Genomic DNA, 20,815 nt, shown 5'->3' on the forward strand with positions numbered 1-20,815 from the left:
AAGTAAAAATTTAATTGAAGAAAGTCTGGAAAGGATATGGGTTAAGGGATGAATTATTAGTAATTACTATATGAGACAAAATTTACTTTGGTATCAAAGTATGGACTTTATTATACAGTATATTATATATACAGATTATATATATATATATATATATATATATATATTAATATTAATTAATAATTCATTTTCACAATTGTTTTAAATACCTTTGAGGCTAATAGAGTACAAATATGTGTGATTTACAGGTAAAATAATAGGTTAATTCGCATATATAGATATAACATATGAATTCAAATTGTATTCATATTTAAAAAAAATAAAATAGAACAATCTGAACTTAAACGGATGTACATATTTTTTTTTTGTTCCTGTTCAAATAAATTCGTTAGCCACAACATATTTTTGTAAATTGTTCAACTTAATTTCAATGCAATTGATGAAAGTTAGTATAATACAATTTATCAGTTAAATAGGGTAAAAACCTATATAAATTAAATCAAAACCTCTGTGAATAACTTGGGCCAGGACCATTGGGATTGACCTGAGAGTACATCATTTGCTGGTGTTGAGGCACATGATGGAAGTCTTGTTGGTGCTGTTGTTGTGGTTGTTGGTGTTGTTGTTGTGGTTGTGGTTGTGGTTGTTGGTGCTGTTGTTGTGGTTGTTGGTGCTGTGGTTGTGGTTGTTGTTGTTGTGGGTGTTGAGGTTGTTGCTGCTGTTGTTGTGGTTGTTGTTGTTGTTGTTGCTGCTGCTGTGGATGTTGAGATTGTTGTTGCTGCGCTTGTTGTTGTTGTTGCTGCTGCTGCTGTTGTGCTTGTTGTTGTTGTAGTTGTTGCTGCTGTTGCTGTTGCTGTTGTTGCTGTTGTTGTTGTTGCTGTTGCTGTTGCTGTTGCTGCTGCTGCTGTTGTTGTTGTTGTTGCTGTTGTTGAACGGTAGGTGGCATCACTGTTCCTGGATTAACACTCGGATGTTGGCCAAGCCCATTCATGCGCATACGTTTTTGATTAGCAGCATGTTGTTGCTGATGACTATGATGACTGCCTGACTGATCAGAATGTGCACCCTAGTTGTTACAATTTAATAATACAGTAAAATGATACAACAAATTGAATGTTTACACTTCAAAAACACAGCCAAATATTTTTAATAATACAGCCCACTGGGAGCTTGCTATACACTTGAATACTTTTAATAATTTATAAGAAATTTAAGCATGCCCTAAGATCTCAATAGTTAGAATTAATGAAATTATTTCACTGGTATATTAAATATAGAAGGTTAAGTACAGAAGTTATAAAAAACAACTTAAATTAAAATACCACTAATTCTTTTTTCTGATTAGTTAAATTACAAAAATGTCATGATAATATATGAATTTAATTTTAATACAAGTTGTAAATTTGAGAATTTTTTGATTAGTTTTATTTAATCTGATTTTAGTAATAATTAATTTATAGCCATAAATATATCTAAATCAACACCCATACAGATATTGAATATTTTAACCTAAGGAGAAAGATACCATAATTTGTTAAAATTTATAAGACTATGTAAAATAACCAACCATACGATAGAAAAAATACTGAATAATAAAAAATAATAATATGTACAATAGCATAATATTACACAATACTAAATGTTTAAAAGTAATAATAAACTGTCGAAATTGTGTCTACCTACTTCATGTAATAGTATTTTTTTTTTATAAAAATAAAAATTAAAGTCCATCTCAACTAGAAAAATATGTGAAGAATGGGTATTTTTATTTAAAAAAAATAATAATAAATAATCATCACTGTATACCAATAAATAATAAAATGATCAATAAAATCAATAAATACTACACAACAATAATACCAAAAATAACTATATAAGCATACATCTATTATAAAATATTGTAAATCAAGTAAGTATAGTAATTATATGCAAAAAATATAACAGTTTTAAAACCCATAAATATTAAAAACTTAAATTTGAAAGTGCATTACCTCTAGCGTAGTGTAACTTAAGCCATGCCATTTGTGCAAACCATTAACATAAGCATTGTTGGTTAAGCTAATATGATGGTCCTGGGTAATACTGTCAAATCTAGACGTGATACTATTGTTCTTATTATAAATACGAGTATTAGAATTATCGATTAAGTAACGTCCACGATCATATGCAAAAATCTATCAAAATAATATTTAAGTCATAAAATAATAGAAGAGCATGCAGTTAATATAATATATTAATATGGTAATTTTTAAATATGTATTTGTTAAAAGATGTATAGTTTGTAAAGCAATAGAAAAATCATAGCATTTTATTTATGCATTTAAAATCACTTAAATTGAAAAAAAAAATTGTAATCAAACAACATAATGCGTTTTATAATAATAAAACATATTATGTATTAATAAAAAAAATCAATGATGTCTATCTTGAAGTTGAGGTAATACTCAAAAATCCCTTTCAAAACAACTTAATTATTTTCTTAAAAAATTGTGATATTTTGATAGATGTGGTGGTGAACTATTTCATGTTATTTTAAATTAAAAGGAAATCACATTTTTAAAATTACTTTTTACTTATTACACATAGTAAACCAAATAAATGCAATTTAGAAATAGCATATGTTGTAGTTTTATTTAGCATACATATTATAGTTATGTATAACTGCTTTCTGTACAACTAAACGCGTTAAATACTCGTATATGTATTTATTTGACTATAAATATTATTATTTATATGTACCACAGTATACTTTATATAAACAACACAAAAATCCACAAATCACCTGTTAGTTAAACCTAACTAAGATAAAATTACTTTATATTGTTTTGTGGTTTATAAGTATCAAATTTCTGGAATTTTTAATTACAAATTTGATAATTATTATTTTATTTAATTAACCTTGCTATAGAATTTGAATGCTCGATTCTCAACATGAACTTACTGAAAAAGAAGAAAATTAATTAAACTTATATCTCCCATAATATTTGATGATTTTTTGGTTGAATTAAAACTGTGGCAAACTAAGATATAACAATCTGAAAGATACTAAAAACTAGACTCTAGGCACTAGATCAGGGATTGGTAACTAGTTTTTAAGGAATCCCTGATGATTTTTAAAAAAAAATCTTAGGTCCAGAAATCTTTTTTGTTTAACAAATTGAACTGGATCTACAAAGAAAATTAATTTTAAAAAAATCAGCATTAAAGTAAAATATTTACTATAGTATACTACATAAATCTACTTTAAACAAAGCTTTTATCTTAGCACTGTTTTTCAAAAAATGTTAAAAAAGTTAAAGTTAAAAAAAAATATGAACCAAACTACTAAAAATAAATTTAAAATCTAAGTAATTTTACTAACAAATCACAGATTGCATTGCAATTATATTGTTTGTTATAGTAGATTGTGTAATTATAATGTTTTTATGTAATAAAAACTAGTGAAGTACAGAGAACAGTTTTACTTTACTACAAACTAAATGTTAGAAAGATAATGACAATCCATTTCACTATTACATCCCATAGTTGAATTACTTTATAACATAATCGACACCTACAATATTGTTATTTTTTATTTTGGAGATAAAAACATCTGTTTTTCTCGTAATTTATTAAAAAATTTTTCAAGTTAATACTTTTATACTATATATTGACTTAATTTGTACATTTCATAGTAGGACACCATACTCTCATACTGATAATGATATTATTTTGAATGTATATTAACAATGCTATACTTATACATATGTAAGTCGGAGACAACAAATATGTGTAGAACATTCATTTAAGAATTATAAGTTATAATGGCAAAGTACAGTTTCTAATTTAATATGTAATGATAAAGTATATCCTTGGAAAATATTTTCCAGTTTATTTGTGTGGCTTTTAACTAATAAATTGATAAATTGAATTTCCAATTAATATAAACTGTATTATTTTTGGAATGAAATGTTAGGATCATTAAATTACTTCTTAAATAGGTATTAGATACTAATTGCAATTATGCTTAGATACAAAAAACATCAAACAAAAATGTACTATTATAGTATGATCTAAAAAAATTAAAATAAAACATACATTTGTAGCTTGCTGTCGCTTGTCTTTGTCGTCTTGATCATCATCAGTTAAAAACTCTCGTTTAGGATATGGTATAGGACATCCAGCGAAAACACTAAGAAAAAAACATATGTAGGATACATTTTTAGTTAATTTTCATAAAAATAAATACTCTGAGGTGGGTGTAGGATCTTCTTGAAAATAAGAATCTTGTTTAGCCTGTTCTGAAGTAATTCTTTTGTTAGGATCCATCAGCAACAATTTCTGTAGCTAAAATAAAATCAACATGGAAACATTTTTTTTTTTTGGTAATCATCAAATGTAAAAAGTATCATTTTTACTTACCAAATGAAATGCTTTACTATCCGGTTTTATTTTATGCCGGTCCATATATTTTACCAGAGAACAATTAGAATAACTAAAAATAGTTTAAAATAATAAGTTATTTAATATGACTGAAATTAAACGTTTTATACTAAATTATTATTGATAACTTATATGTATAGTTACTTAGATCGTTTGAAATCTTTCATTAAAGTTTGATGTTCTGGCATCTTCTTTATGTCTTCCCAATCTTTCTCTTGAGGAAAGCCCATCACATTAAAAATTCTAAAACACAGCATTGGTATTCAGATAAAGTTGATATAATAATTTTAGTATCAAATAAACTGCTGGTGTAAAAATGGTATAGAACATTATGATACAGATATAGATAATAATTAAAACACTATTAAAATCTTTATAAAATTATATATTTTATTATTTTAATAAAATACTGGTATGTGCTCAGAGTTGAAAAACATAGCAGATTAGTTGAATTTTCTAAGACTTTAAACTGATTCATAAAATTACTCATCTAGTGCTTACCATAATACTTTCAATGATATATTATGTACTTTTTGAAATGGGTTTTAAGCAAATTCGTATAAATTTAAGATGAAATTGCAACATTTTCTAATAAAGAATAATATAAATAACACTTTATTTTTTTGCAAATCACAAAATATAATATTAATTATTAATATCATTTAATATCATTTTTATTTGTACTACAAACTGCACATTAATTAAAATATGTAAATCATAATATCAAAATACAATGAATTTGTACTAACTTTTTAATCCAATGTAATTTGTATAGATTGAAATATTAATTATAAGTTATAAATAAATTATGAAAGTTAATTGGTAAATAATGAACCAAATATTTTGTTCACATTTATTTCTTTTTACATTACACACAAAATGAATATAATTGAGCAGTTTTTAACTTTTAACTTACCTATCTAATTGATCATGGTGGTATGGATTACTTGTTTTGATATCTTCTTGGCGACAATGAAAAATGGGCTCAGATGTTAATAACTCAGCAAATATACAGCCAATTGCCCAAATATCTAAATTACATTTAACAAATAAAATTATTATCAGTAATTAACTATCATTAACTATCACTATATTTTATTTCAATAATAAATTCTTGATTTTAATAAATTACTATAATTAATAATCATGTAGTTAATATAACAATAACTTGAAAATAGTAACAGTTGTTATAATTATATATATTATAATTAACTATAATATTTGTTTATAGTTGCTATTGACACTGCCAAAATTTTTTATAAAAATATATTGTTCAGAACTATGAAATAAAAATAATTTAATATTGGTAAAATAAAGAAAAAAATCTAAAATTAGAAGTAATAAAAATAAGGAATTAATGCAAAACTATAATGTTGATTCAGAATATATTAATATGCTTGTTTTAATTTTATGAATAATGTATATATACCTATAGCTTTAGTGTAATGTCTTGCACCTAATAGAAGTTCAGGAGCACGATACCAAAAAGTAACTACAACTGGATCAAGATCAGCAAGTGGTTTTAATGGGGCATTGAAAAGCCGAGCGAATCCCATATCAGCTATTTTAACTCGTCCTCTTTCAGGGCCCTCACCCATTACTAAAATATTAGCTGGTTTCTAAAAATAAAAACAATTATTAAAAGTTCTAAGAAAAGTTACAAATATAATTTACCAAATCTCTATGTAAAACCCAATTTGAATGTAAATAGTGAATTCCATCAAGGATTTGAAACAGTAAAGATTTAACCATTCCTTTGGGAACCATTACTGGTTTTTTATTTGCTTTTGCTGCTCTATGAAACTTAATTATATGCTAAAATACAATAAAATGTTTAACTTTTAATTAAATGCAACTGTTAAAATATTACTGAATATAATTTATATATTTTTAATATATATACATATAATTTAATCATTCATTAAATGTTTTTAAAAATTCTTTCTAAAAAAATGTCAAATTTTATGTATATATTGAACAATGTTAATATCTGTTAATGAATAATAGTTTACAGAAATTATGCATCATCTTATTGTTATTTATTTTTAAAATATTTTCTTACATACCTACATGCATTTATATTGTTTGATTGAATTCACTATATTTATATAAATAATACACTTTTATCAGTGATACATTTTTTTATGTACCTAATTGTAAATTGAATGATCTACATGTGTCAATAACATTGTTATTTAATAGTACTAGTTCATAAACTAACTATACTACATCTTCTTCCTTTTTTTTCTTTCACTTTCTCTACCAACTATTTGGGATTGGCCATCCTGGTCCTCAATTTCCACTTACTACATCCTTAACATCCTCCTCACAAACACCAGTCATTCTCATATTATACTCTAAAACTTCAAACAACATGCACCATATTACCTCACCTTATATAATTTTGTAATTTTGTCTATTACTAAAGAAAACAAGTAATGACTCAATGCTGAACCTTGGTGCACTCTAACTCCAACCCTAAACTCCTCAGTTTCGCCAACAAGGCTTTTAACTCTTATGTTCATTCCTTCATCCATGTCTTCAATTATATTTACATACGCCTTTAGCAACATTTTCTTCATCAATGCCCATTTCAAAACCTCTCTAGGAATTCTGTCGTAGGCTTTCTCTAGATCAATAAAAATTATTCATAACTTCCTTTTTTTCACTATACTTTTCCATTACTTATCTTACACAAAATATCGGCTCTATTGTCGACTTGCCAGACATAAAACCAAACTGATTTTTTGAAACAGATGTCTCACCTCTAATCCTTAAATTAATTACCTTTTCCCAAATCTTCATAGTGTAACTAAATAAGTTGTATTCCTCTACAGTTACTACATTCCTGTATATCTCCTTTTCTTTTGAAAATTGGTATTACATAACTCTTTCTCCAAGCGTTTGGAACTATATTACATACTTTAATTTATTCAGCTTATAAATTATAACCAAATATATGGGACCTTTTGTGCTTCTATCATTTTTAATATCGAGATACATAGATTAAATAATTTATATTAACTAATTATTAACAACTTATCACATAATTAAAATCAATAAAGATTTAAATACAAACTGATGTCTATACCTATAGTGTGAACAATACATAAGAAACAAATACAATACATTATAATTTATAACGTTTTCAAATTATGTACTATTTGAGAATTGTAACAATTCTTACCCAAAGATCATGTTCTGCATAATCAAAGAGCAGCCAAACTTTTCTATCATTATGTGATAAGAATACTCTAATTAAATTTATTACATTTGGATGCTTCAATTCGCGCAGCAACTAGAATAAAAAAAAAATTGTTGGATTATTTAAGCAATGACAGATCAGTAAACAAAAATAAAAATTTGAATACAAACAGCAATTTCACGACATGCTGACATTGATAATCCAGTGCCTTCAATTTGCTTCAAAGCAAAGTCTTTACTGTTGTCCCTAAAAAAGTTAGCATATTCAATAACTTTTTAAGATAGCCCAAATGAAAAAATAAAAAGCGACTTCAAATTCCAAAATACATACTCCTATTTTCTGTTGTGTAGATTACCAATATAATATTATTTATCTACCAAATATTATAAAACTAAAATTCATATATTACACCTAATATTTCCTATTATACTTTAATATTTTTAAAGTAAATAAACAATAGTTAAATAACTACTTATTTTTGAGACCAAGTGGATATTAACACTAAATTTACAAATAAAAATTTTTTCCAACATCGATCATAAGATAGGAGAGTAAATCACTTAGCCACTATAAAATATTAAAATAATAACTTAAATCATCATAAGTTGTAACCTAAAACTTAATAACTGTCATTAGTATTTTTAAATAATCAAACAGATATAAACCATATCATCACGTTTCTCTTGAGTAAAACATATTAATGTATTTAACACTAATAATGAAAATAATATTATTGATCAATGTTCTGTGATAATTGAACCTTTTATCATTGCAAAAATATGTTCTAATTATATAATAGTTTATTTGACATTTACATAATATGTAACGTACCCATCTTTTCTTCTGGCCTTGTAGACATGACCATAAGTACCTCTTCCAACTTTACACCCTTCATAGTCAAACAGCTCCTCCACTTTAGCTCTTTCATTGCCTGTTTTAATTTTGAACTCATAATCCATTGAACTACAATCTTCCAATGAACCAAAACACAATGTTTATGTTAAGGCAAATTCGTGAGACAAATTATTAAGCTGTTCACCTACAACATAAACATTAAATTGTGCTTAACTATATATTAATATTATATTTAAGACATACAAGTCCATTTATTTATTTTTTCCAATTATTATTTAAACACGCCTACACAGAACACTCATAATTGTTGCAACAGTCAACTCAACAGCGACAATAAAGAACTATCCAGTAATGAGTCAATAGTCAATGGTGCAGAGGAATTATCGAAGTAGTTTTCAATTTAAAAAAAAACGATCACAATATTACAAACGTTTAAACAGCCAATATGAAAATCATTATGATTTTAGAATTTTAGATTTATGAATTATTATTATGTCTATCGTCTGATGATTGTTTTCTTTTAAATTTTATGAATTTTTAACAACAATGAAACATACACAAACTTTATGCTGATAACAGAGGCCGGATCGGTGCAGCCAACGTAACGAACCTAACAGGATATATAAGACGTGATAAAAGGTTAGGTAATTAAAATTCGTGCCCACGGGCCACGATTAGCACAATATGAATAATTAAATAGAATATAAAATCGTGATAAACCTTAAAATCCTAAGGACATAATTTAAAATTGTATATTATGCAATAATAATTAATGTATAATTTAGCGTATATTATCTAAGTAATAATCTAATAAGACTTAATAGGACGTCACATACTCACATCTGCATGTGTTGCTCAGTAGATCACGTTTATCTCCGTTAGTTTAAAATTTAGATGAGTGAATTGACCAAAAATTAAAGGCAAGATTATTATGTAGGGCATCTCATGGGCTTTTTAATATATTTTAATTTTAAAGCGAGTAATGAGTATTTTTAGGTACCTATACAAACAATTTTGAATTTTAAAATATTCAGAACTCGCATTAAAATAAAAATATAATAAAAAGCCCATAAGATGCCCTAAATAATAATCTTACCCTTAATTTTTATAATGAGTTTATTCACACTAAATTTTAAACTAATGGAGATAACGTGATCTGCTGAGCGTAAAATTTGCAATGTTACGCACTTGTACGACGGAGACAACACAAGTGGGTGTGGCGTCCTCTGAATATAAAATTATATAAATACTTTAAATATTTTAAATCTTGGTAAAACAAAGGAAATGCCCAATTTTAGTTAAAATTATTCTGATTCGAAACTAAATCAATAATACTTTTAATATATTATAATTATAAATTACTAATTAAACTTCGTTTTGTATAGGTACGAGCTTTAATTTTTAAAATTAAATATCTTATCAACTTTTTATTAAATTAAAATAATAATAATTTACAAACGTACTTGATTTTAACGATTTCTACAATAATAACTAAGTAGTCAAAATTAAAGTTAAAATCTGAACGCTTGAAAAATTGTGCAAATTTTTAAGCTTTTTGCCAACTCTATACATTTTTTACAGCGAATGACGGACAATTTCCCCCCGACTGTTTTTGGCGTAGTCGGATATTTTTCCCCCATTATATTTTCGATGCGGACATTTTCCCCCCAATTTTTTTTTTAAGTTTATTATTGAATAATATAATATTATTTATTATTTAATTAGAAATTATTTTTTTTAATAAAATATTATTTTTTTCATAAATATAATCAATTATACTATAATTAACTTTATAAATTTATACTATAAATCTTTTAAATATAATATTAGTATTATTTTATTGTTTCAAGTAGTTGAATTGATCAAAAATATACATCTACTATAATAGGTAATTATAGTATAATTGATTATATTTATAAAAAAAAATAATTTCTTATTAAATAATAAATAATATTATATTATTCAATAATAAACTTAAAAAAAAAAATGGGGGGAAAATGTCCTACTACGCCAAAAACAGTCGGGGGGAAATTGTCCGGATTCCTTTTACAGCACCAAAAATAAACGAAAATATTTCTTTATGTTTCCACTATTTACAATTAAATTGTTTATTCACATCTTAAACATCTAAATATAAAAATATTATTTTTTGTGAGTGAGTGGAGCACTGAGGCACCTACCGATACTGAAAAATCAATAATTTCAATCTCGTTATAACATGGAATTCAAACGCTCAAAAAATGCTACTGTGGATATAAGCTCAAATTTTAGTTTATTGGAATAGTTAACCTTTTTGACTGACCATACACTTAAATTGATATTTACCAATAAAAAAAGTCGAAAATAGGTGGGCAATGTGAGACTCTGCTAGTCTGGTGTACTGTTTATTATCTAGATGTCAAGCACATCATTTTAATGAATGCTTTATTTGAATACAATGATAAATCATTATTGCATAAACGGAAAACGATTCTGAGCTGAGCTGAAACGACGAGTCATTTTAACATACTTGTATAACAAGTTAATTAAAAACCCAAAATATCTGATGGCTATAAATAGTGTATAACTTTCAATCAGATGAACTCAATTTTTTTTTTTTAAGGTTGTGGAGAATCTTCTATTAAAATTAGGTAGGTATGAAGGTTATATTATGTAAAAGAATAGTTTCCAATTTTTATTTTTTCTACCTAATTATTTCATCAGACAGTTAACTAGGTAGTTAAATTTTTTAAATATTAGGAAACCGTCTCTTTTTAGATAGGCACTTAATTTTTGTAACAATTTATTATTTCTGGGAAAATCAGTTTAAAATTTAAATAAAATACCTATTGCATAGTTGTATAATAATAAGTATTAAGTATATGATTGTCATTTGTCAGACTATGTGATAAGAACATCTCATTGACATACCAAAATTAACAATATGATTGTTGGTACCTAGGTCAAGGCAAAATGTGTTGAAACGTGAGTTCAAAATGTTCGAATAATGATTCATATAGGAGTTTAATTATTTTTGGTTTTGTCTTCAGTTATCTCCATAACTGTTTTTTTTATTGAGTTTAGGTCTCCTAGGAGTATTGTTGGCTAATAATCGAATAGTACTTTTTTGGATTTTTTATTGAGTCAATTATATTATTTGTCCATACTCCATATTATCTCATTGACCAAGTGCAAAGGACAAATTACGAATTTTTAACGTAGGTACCTATATTGAGCATATTGATAATAAAGACTATGGTACAGTGGTTCCCAATAAGCATTGAGCCACGGACCCCTAGCTTAAACTTAAATTGGATGAGGGACCTCTTATTTGTGATCACTTTAAAATTTTGTTTAATTATAAAAATGAAAAAAAAAATTATATATAATACATTAATTGTCGACCCTTTTAGCGATAGTCGAGTTTCAATAGTGATTGCGCAAAATACCTGGAACTTCAAACCAATACGTGTTTAAAAATTTTACTAAAATAAAATAAAAATATCACTTCAGTACAACATAACACGGACCCCCTAACACTCGGTTCACCAATTGGGAACCACTACTATAGTATGTACTAAGTACAAAATATGTACAATGTATATTTATAATTACTAGAACGAATATTAAAACCATAAATTGAGTAAACTATAACAGTGTCAGTGTTAAAATAAAATTCGTGATTAAAAATATTAATTTTAATATTACATTTATTACAAGTCTATATTAATAATTTCGTACAGAGTTACTTTTCGAAAAATATACTTTTCATTTTTATAATATGCAATTATTGCGTAGTTGCAATACACATATATCAATAATATTGTGAAACGATAATGCGATGTATATTATATAATCGATTCGAAGCTCTTGGACAATATAAAAATATAAATACATGGGCAATCAGTATGGCGTAGCCACAAGTATCTACTTACATTCAAACACATACTTTATACTTATTAGATAAAGCATTTAAAGTATTAGATTGAATTACTAAACAAGAAATCATGCAAACACAATGAAATAAACAAAATATCAATGATGATTATACTTACAAGTCACAAGGTTATATTAAGGGTTTAGATTTGGTCAATATAGGTAGTACCTAGTACCCAACATCTTTTTATTGCCAGTTTTGTAACAAACTTCCATATTGACTGGCGGAGTGGCGGCAGCTCATGAATTCAAGACACATTGCAAATTACATCAAATTCATCAAAATCATCGTTTTTTCTGTGCACCTCAATGATGTCAGACCGACAGACGTCAAGTATAAGTCGTTGACTCAGCTTCGTTATTTTTCTGAGCCACGACTAAAGACTGATCAAACGTTGAAACGTTGGGAGTATTCGCCAGCATTATAATTCATAGATTAAACCATTTTACATTGAATTTACTAATTAATAAATAAATAATAATGAATATGATTGTCACACTGCTATACTGTATGAAAACACTTCAATGATATGCCAAAATTTGCAAAATTATGAACTGTAGGTTAAAATTTTAAATACTTTGGAGAAAAAACTATGTAATCAAGGACTTGATTAAAAATATGTTTGACTAAATAAATGGGCTTGGTCTTGGAAAAATAATAATATATACTAACATATATTACAATGTAATATAATATGTATAATAGAAAAAAATAACAAATATAGGTAACTGAAATACATAGATAACTACTAACAATTTTAATTAACAATATTTATTTTAAAACACTCAATTGTTAGGTTAGAGCATGAAGGCACATATTTTAGTAATGAAAAAGGTAAAAAATGCTCTTTAATCTATAGTTTATCCACATCGCCCAATTGGTCTGACTTTAAATCAAAACATTTTTCAGGATTAGGAAATTCCAATTGAACAGTCACTGGCCCATCATTCACTATTTCAACTTCCATCTGTTCCCCGAATACTCCATCTAAAACCATTAAAACATATTATTAGTTATTAGTTTATTACTATTATTATCATAAACCCATCAATACAAAACATAGATAAATAAATAGTAGTGATATTGTAAGAAAAGTATCAATACTTTTACTTGGTATTAAATTGAACTAAAATACTGATATTGAATGAAAAATCTTGATATATTTTAGAACAAAACATTAAACTAACATTAAACTAAAAGTAGTTATGAAGCACACATACAAATCCTGTCCAAAAACAATTTTTAAATTTATCCACCAGAGGCAACTTCTCCCTATACAGTGATGAATACACCTATGAGTATACCTTGCTCAAATGTATTCTTATAAAATAAAAATCATAAAATACAAACAAAATTCATATTTATGATAGATAATTCCAAACAAGTAGGTACTTGAAAAAAACAATAAAAATAAAAATAAATCTGCAATACAAAATACAAATTACATAATATTTTTTACCATTATTCAAAAATTATTTATAACTGAAAACCATGAATCTTTAGGTAGATCTACTAAAGCTAAGAGTAATATTTTTTTCTAAACGACAACTTGTTTGACAATTTCTTATTTTTGTCATAATTTCTCCAGGTTAGGTTATTAAATTATATATTCAATAAATTTTTCTTTACCTTTAATTTTACTAGAGCTGTAATGTTTACCCAAAGTCTCCAAAAAATATTGATAATTTTGCCTTGCGAGATTTCCTGGCATAGCCATATGAAAATCTAATTTGTTTCCTTTAAGTTTATAGCAGAGAGTAAACTGACTAATTGACAATATTTCATAACTCATGTCCATTACATTGCAATGCCATTTCTTTTCATCTTGATCGAAAAGACGTAGCTTCAATATCTTCTGCACCCTGTAATGATAAATATATTAATATTAGATAAAAGTTAGGTTAGGTCAAAAGTAATAACATTTTGTAGTAAACATTTTATAATTTAAAAACTATTCATGATAAAAAAGAAAAATATTGTACAGCTCAATAAATGCTATTAAAAATTGACAAATATTTTGTAATTTAAAAATTTAAAAATTTCATATTATATAGAAAAACAAAACATATAGGTGATTAAATAATGAGTTATTTCAAATATTAAAAATTTAAACTCAACATTATCTTACATGGCATCAATATCATTTTTTTCATCAGTTTTCTGCAAACCCACCAACAAACATAAGCCTTTAGTGATTGAATTTACCTCATGTCCACCAACTAAAAAACAACAACAAATTTGAACACAATTAAAATAATTAAAACTTATACCAAAACCTTACCTACATATTAATATGTAAACTATTGTTTCATCTATAGTTAAGAATTTCTCGTCGAAAATAAAATTGAGGAAGATACTAAGGAATATCATCAAGGTCGATTATTTTCTGATAGTAAAGTTGCATATTGGAACATGCTTAATGAAAAAATTAATAATCACAACAAAAATTTTCATTTTTAAAATCAAAACAGGACCATTCTTTTACTATTAATAAAATAAAATAAATGGCTAGTATTCAGTTAGTATAATAGAATTATAATAATATTGCACATTCAATAATATTAATAATATTATAGTCACAAAGAAAATGCTTTTATTTTATATCTATACTGTGTCTCAAAGGAAAATTATTGTCATAATACATCATTAGTTTAACATATAATTTTAGAATATACAAGAAATTTATGAGTTTAGATTATTTAAATTTTAATATTTTTGTTTCTTTATATCTTACTTAATTTAACATGTATATTAATAACAATTGGTGATTTTTTGTTTATTCAATGAGCTTTATATAAGCAATTTATAAAACCTAAAAGAAAAAAGGATGTTTTTGGAACTTTTCACATATGATGGCTACTACTTAAGAATACCTGCACTCATGCAAAAAATATCATGCAATTGATAGATGTCTTATTTAATATTTTCAATAGCATTTTGTTTGACGATTCCAAAATATTATAGTATACCATACTACTGGTTCGATTCATAGGATTTGACTTGAAGTTGCCTACAAAATTAAAAAAAATATATAATAAACTGATGAATAAAAGACAAAAACTGTCGACTTCACAAACATTTTAAGTTAAAAAAAAATGTTTTTATGAATTTTGTATGTACCAATATAATTTTTACTTAAATATTCTAATAACATAATATATTCTTTAAAATGCATTCAATAATGTAAATTAATTATTGGTATACAGAAGCAATGTTAAATGAGATGCAACCAAATATTACAAAATTGTGAAAAAAAACAACAAAATTAAATCAAAAAGACATTTAAAGAACTAATTGTTTTTAATTTTAACTACATTTTTTATAAGTTATAACTCATTTTATGGTTTGAAGAGTGACATTGTAACATATTGAAGTATTTTACAAATAATACTGTAAATATTTACCTGAAATCTTGGCTCTTGAAACACGTTGAACGACTACCTTCATAATGTCATATATTTGCAAAACAGTATTAGTAAAATCGAACGAAACTAAAAAAGTTCGAGTGTAGTAATACTAAAGAGTTCAGAAACGACCATAGAGTAATACTCTATGGACACCTGGACACGACAGACAGTTTCAGGGTAAAGACGTCATTCTAAAATTCTGATCATTTGGATCGCATCGAAAACATTTGAATTTCACAAGTTTTAAAAGATAATGATAACATAGTATGTCGGCTGATAAGAGATAAATTATCTCAGATAATGAATAATAATAATATACTCCAATCATAGAATTATAAATATATATTTTCTTCGTAGATCTATGATTTATGATTACAATGAACTCTATATTTTTAATTTTACCCATTGACTATAGATTGTAGTTGTAGACTGTGCATTCATAGACAATGTTACACATAATGTGTTGAGACTTGTCTAGATAAATAATTTATCTAGATGTAAATTTCATTATCTATTATATTATCTAGATTAAAATCTACTGGTCATCTATTTTTTTATCTAAGATAATAGTTGGCATCTATTACAGTACATCAGCCAAAATCAAAAATTAAAATAACATAGAGGCAATATAAATTTGTGGTGATTAAACGATAAGTATACAAAAGGTATTAATTTGAAAATAATGATTGTGATTTTGAATTCGGGTTAAGGAGAGACGGTATTCTTAGATAGCAGGGCCGGATTGGTTAGGCGAGCTACCGAGAAAATCTCGGTGGGCCGCTTAAAGTTAGGGCCGGTAGTGTCAGAGTGTGGGTGAAAATAAATACATGTTAGGATAAGTAAATAAGTTCGTAACGATTTTAGACGTAATAAACCAATAAAAAATAATAGACCCAAATTCTGGGCCAGTGAATATGTAAATGGGCCGCTTAGAAGTGAAAATCTCGATGGGCTAATATATACCAATCCGGCCCTGTTAGATAGTAATGAGTTTAAGAGTGTGGATAAAAATTAAAAATGAAATTAATGGGGTAATGAGGGAATTTAATTGTGTAACAAATTATAAAATATTTGATATAGATTCATTATTAGAATTGTTTTGCTTGAAGTTGCTTCTGTGTATGTCTCTGGATTTTTCTTTGTATCTGGTGTACGTGGACTGTGGCTCTGCTGTGACTGGCAAGATCACCCCTGAGTGCACTAATGGTATGGTATTGAGGTGGCCATACTTATGATAGGTGTTCAAAAATTTCTTTAACGAAGGACAATTAATGACAACCTTTATAGATCGCGGTATGTGCGCCAGAACATGTATGTAATATATATTATAACGCACAATTCGCAGGCAGTTCCGAAGATTTTACACAGTCAATGGTGTAATGGTTGTTGCCGCATTTGACACAACGTAGTGATTCACTACAGTAAGGGCGAGTGTGACCGTATCGCTGGCATTGTTTGCATTGAGAAGGGATAACAGTTTTTCGACGATTATTTTGGAGTAGAGGAGGAAGGATAATTGGAAGATGCTACGGTTAACATCCATAGTTTCTAGGACAACGGTGAATAATGGTGTATAGCCTGTTTGCTAATTCGGCGGCGGACGTTTAGCTCACTTATGATCGAGAAGCCCAAATCCCGGAGGGCGCTCTCTTTATCTTCAACAGGAATAGTATGACGCAGAATGCGGATAAAAGGATAAACACTTTGAAAGGGTGATGGATATGACGAGGTGCCCACATATATGGCGTTCTAAATCCGAGTCGTTGCAATATTCGACAAGGTTATTTGTAACCATCAAAATTACGAGGTTTGATAATTAGAGAGGAACTTTTGGCGGTAACCGTAAAGCCATCGGTACCAACCAGAGATATAAAATCTGCTTCAACGAGGAGTAGTGAGTAACATTACTTATAGCAATTGGCGGTGCTGGCATGCTCGTAACCTCGACTTTTCCATCACTGGGATTGTCACTGATGGTGGCGTACTAGGTTCATGCCGAGCCGAAAGAGAGACTGTGACGGTAGGGAAGGGGGACTAAAAACCTCGGGGAGGTTGTCAACCACGGAGAGGGGAGCGAACCGATTTGACGCCACATAAGACTTGCTTTTCTTTAGGGCTAGTTGTAGGTACCATCTCTGATTAAAGTTAACCGGAGTTTAATCAGCCGAATTTGCACGGTCAAATATCTGTTATCAAATATCAGCTGATTAAGCATAATCGAAGTTTAACCGTAGACGGTACATCTTGCCCTTAGACTTGTATCGAGATTTGACGAAGAGGAGGACGACAAATTCCGTTTGGTCGACTTCTGAATAGTAGCGCGGGACATGACAGATGGGTCTGCCGGTCTGCGTATTACCTATCGTGTTAAACACGTGAACATAATTATATAATAAAACTGATAGTAATTGCGTGTGCGACGTAGTAACGTGCGTGCTCGACAGCGGACGGTATATACACAACTTAAAACTTCATTTATCTATCTATACCAATTCAACTGGATAATTTTATGATATATTTTATGTTATGATATTATAAATTTTGTATTCAAAAATCATAATAATGAAGAAATTTAGTACTTTTAAATAGTATATCAATACAAACCAATTATTACAAAATATATAATATAAATATATAAAATATTATATAATAGATAAATAAGTTTCTTGATCGTCAGCTAGTATTCCATAATTCACTTTTGGCTGTTTTATTATTTTTATTTTCCATTTATTAACTTCACGTAGGTACGTGGTAATTTCTGAATGTGGTGGCAGAAAAATAACGCAAAGAAAAAAAAATGATCAAATGGCCGAATTTATAGCCATATTTAAATTAAGTGTTTTAAGTCTAACAGGACATCACCTGAAATGAAATTTTATTATTTTAAATTTGTAAGGACAGAATATATACTTAATTAGAAGAAAAATTTTTAGATGTTATCTTTTTCAGATCCTTTCACTCCTATTAGGTAGACTTAAAACAGATCATTTAAATGTAAGACTATAAATTCGATCATTTAATACTCCGTTAACCGTATAGTTATGTTATTATTTCATTATCTTTATTAGTTGATTATATAAAACTCTGTGCGGTAGGTATAATTACTACCTAATTAGTCATGTTTTTAAATGATTTAAAATAGCTGTCACCACTGTGTGGTGTTCTCATACAAAATGTACATGTCACACAGCTGTTTTTTTAGTCGGTGACTCAAACGTAAAAAATGAGTGAAAATCACAAAAACGATTAAAAACGATTGAATCCATAATTTTGAAATATAAATAAATAATTGTTATTACTGTTATCAAATCGTATTTATATAATCAATTATAGTTTTATGTACTAAAATTTTATTATAATAAAATTGTCCTTTTTTTGAAAATAATTAACCTAAAACCATATCATCGGCCAATAGACGACGGTCTGGTAGTTTGTAAACTATGTTGATCTAATTAATTTATTGAATTTAATCTGATTTCAAAAAATATTTTCGCATCATCCACATATAAAAGTAATTGATGGAAGGTTCGAGAACTAGTGGCAAATCATTTATAATTTATAAATATTAAAAATAATAAAGGTCTCAAACGGTGCAACACGATTGCGCAATTTTTCCTTTTTTGACCCGACTAATTACACCACGATTGCGCAAAAAATTTAAAAACAACAAAATATCAATGAATGACTATTTTCAATCAATGGGGCCATGTTTTTGTGCTAGTCACCAAATGTAATTTTTATAATTTTATTATTAAATGTATAACGGATTATTTTTATATGAACAAAAAAAATATCGACTATTGACTATTTTTAAATAGGTTTCAGTTTGAATACCTAATAATATGTTTATTACTTGGAAAGTAGATGGATGCGAGGTATAAAACTACGAATTAGTCATTAGAGTACATACCTATGAAAAGATTAAAAATAAAAACCAATGAAGTAAAAAGTTGTTACTCATTTAATTTGATATAATATATAATATAATATCGAAAAACAAATAATATTGGGTAGGTATTGACTTTAATATAATTTATAATATATAAGGAAAATTGGGAATTAATTATTTATTTTTTATTTAATTGATTAATTATTTTATGTTCTACATAAATTATTATACATAGCATATACTATGATATATACTATATAGTATATATGGTACTATATTATTTTAATATATACACGTATCATTTGGTGCGCAATGGTATTGTGATTTTAACAGGTAAAAAAGGATCGGGGCACAATCGTGGTATAATTAGTCGGGTCAAAAAAAGAAAAATTGCGCACTCGTGTCTCAAATGAGACCATTGTAGGACAACTGATAATGCGGGATTATCAGTAGAAATAAAAAAAGATATTTTAACAGCTTGAGTTCTATGACTAAGAAAGGAAAAGTAAGTAAGGGAATTTCCTCCTATTCCAAACACTTCTAATTTATGATACAATAGTAAATGATGTACTTTATCGAAAGCTTTTTCAAAGTCAGCGTAAATAATAAATAGAATCGACTTGGTAACCTTAATTTAATGAGGTTATTAAGTAATTATGATAAGTTATTAGATTAGTAAAAATTGAATGCATAGCTAAAACTCCATGTTGTGTGGAGCTAATATAATTGGTTAGTAAAGTTGATATTTTTTTGATATATCTAATAGCCTCAAACATCTTGGGAATAATCAAGATTTTGGCAATTGATCGATAATTTCTTACATTATTTATATCGCCAGATTTATGAATAGGAGTGATAAAAGATTTTTGCCAAATATTTGGAAATATACCAGTGGATAAAGATAAATTAAATATATGATTTAGGGATTTAACAAGGAAAAAACAACATTTTTTCTCAAGACTGAGATAGGAATATTGTCTTCATCAATAATAAAACATAATAATATTATATTATATAATGCATTAATGGATACCACATATTATTTATCATAAACATATTTAAAATTGACTACATAGGTACATCACATTTACATTTTATCACAATAAAAATATTTTTTGACA

The 20,815-nt window shown here is 26.9% G+C and overlaps 2 protein-coding genes across 9 annotated transcripts; both read right to left on the reverse strand.

Moving 5' to 3' along the window:
• Positions 1-71: 71 nt before the first annotated feature.
• On the reverse strand, positions 72-12,910 carry Cdk8 (cyclin-dependent kinase 8). Of its 5 annotated transcripts, none has more exons than XM_089227430.1 (13): positions 12,517-12,910; positions 8,459-8,666; positions 7,798-7,873; positions 7,610-7,720; positions 6,097-6,237; positions 5,852-6,041; positions 5,339-5,453; positions 4,567-4,665; positions 4,402-4,474; positions 4,229-4,326; positions 4,078-4,171; positions 1,992-2,174; positions 72-1,066 (listed from the first exon to the last, which is right to left on the reverse strand). In XM_089227430.1, exons 2-13 carry the CDS (start codon positions 8,584-8,586, stop codon positions 500-502), a joined length of 1,875 nt encoding a protein of 624 aa, XP_089083556.1. In that variant the 5' UTR covers positions 8,587-8,666; positions 12,517-12,910; the 3' UTR covers positions 72-499. The 5 variants fall into 5 exon arrangements, with proteins under 5 accessions (XP_089083556.1, XP_089083557.1, XP_089083555.1 ...); XM_089227431.1 differs by lacking the exon at positions 12,517-12,910 and adding an exon at positions 8,726-9,022 and having other exon boundaries at positions 7,798-7,864; XM_089227429.1 differs by lacking the exon at positions 12,517-12,910 and adding an exon at positions 8,772-9,021.
• A 243-nt stretch (positions 12,911-13,153) lies between these two features.
• Dtd (D-aminoacyl-tRNA deacylase) lies at positions 13,154-16,055 on the reverse strand. Of its 4 annotated transcripts, XM_089227433.1 has the most exons (6): positions 15,803-16,055; positions 15,272-15,408; positions 14,684-14,813; positions 14,527-14,617; positions 14,028-14,260; positions 13,154-13,385 (listed from the first exon to the last, which is right to left on the reverse strand). In XM_089227433.1, exons 3-6 carry the CDS (start codon positions 14,766-14,768, stop codon positions 13,252-13,254), a joined length of 543 nt encoding a protein of 180 aa, XP_089083559.1. In that variant the 5' UTR covers positions 14,769-14,813; positions 15,272-15,408; positions 15,803-16,055; the 3' UTR covers positions 13,154-13,251. The 4 variants fall into 4 exon arrangements, with proteins under 4 accessions (XP_089083559.1, XP_089083562.1, XP_089083561.1 ...); XM_089227436.1 differs by lacking the exon at positions 14,684-14,813 and having other exon boundaries at positions 15,803-16,053; XM_089227435.1 differs by lacking the exons at positions 14,684-14,813; positions 15,272-15,408 and having other exon boundaries at positions 15,803-16,053.
• Positions 16,056-20,815: the final 4,760 nt, after the last annotated feature.

Source organism: Diuraphis noxia, unplaced genomic scaffold (assembly GCF_037042655.1).
Source record: "Diuraphis noxia isolate RWA-SAM2 unplaced genomic scaffold, SU_Dnox_SAM2 contig0004, whole genome shotgun sequence".
Lineage (NCBI taxonomy): Eukaryota > Metazoa > Arthropoda > Insecta > Hemiptera > Aphididae > Diuraphis > Diuraphis noxia.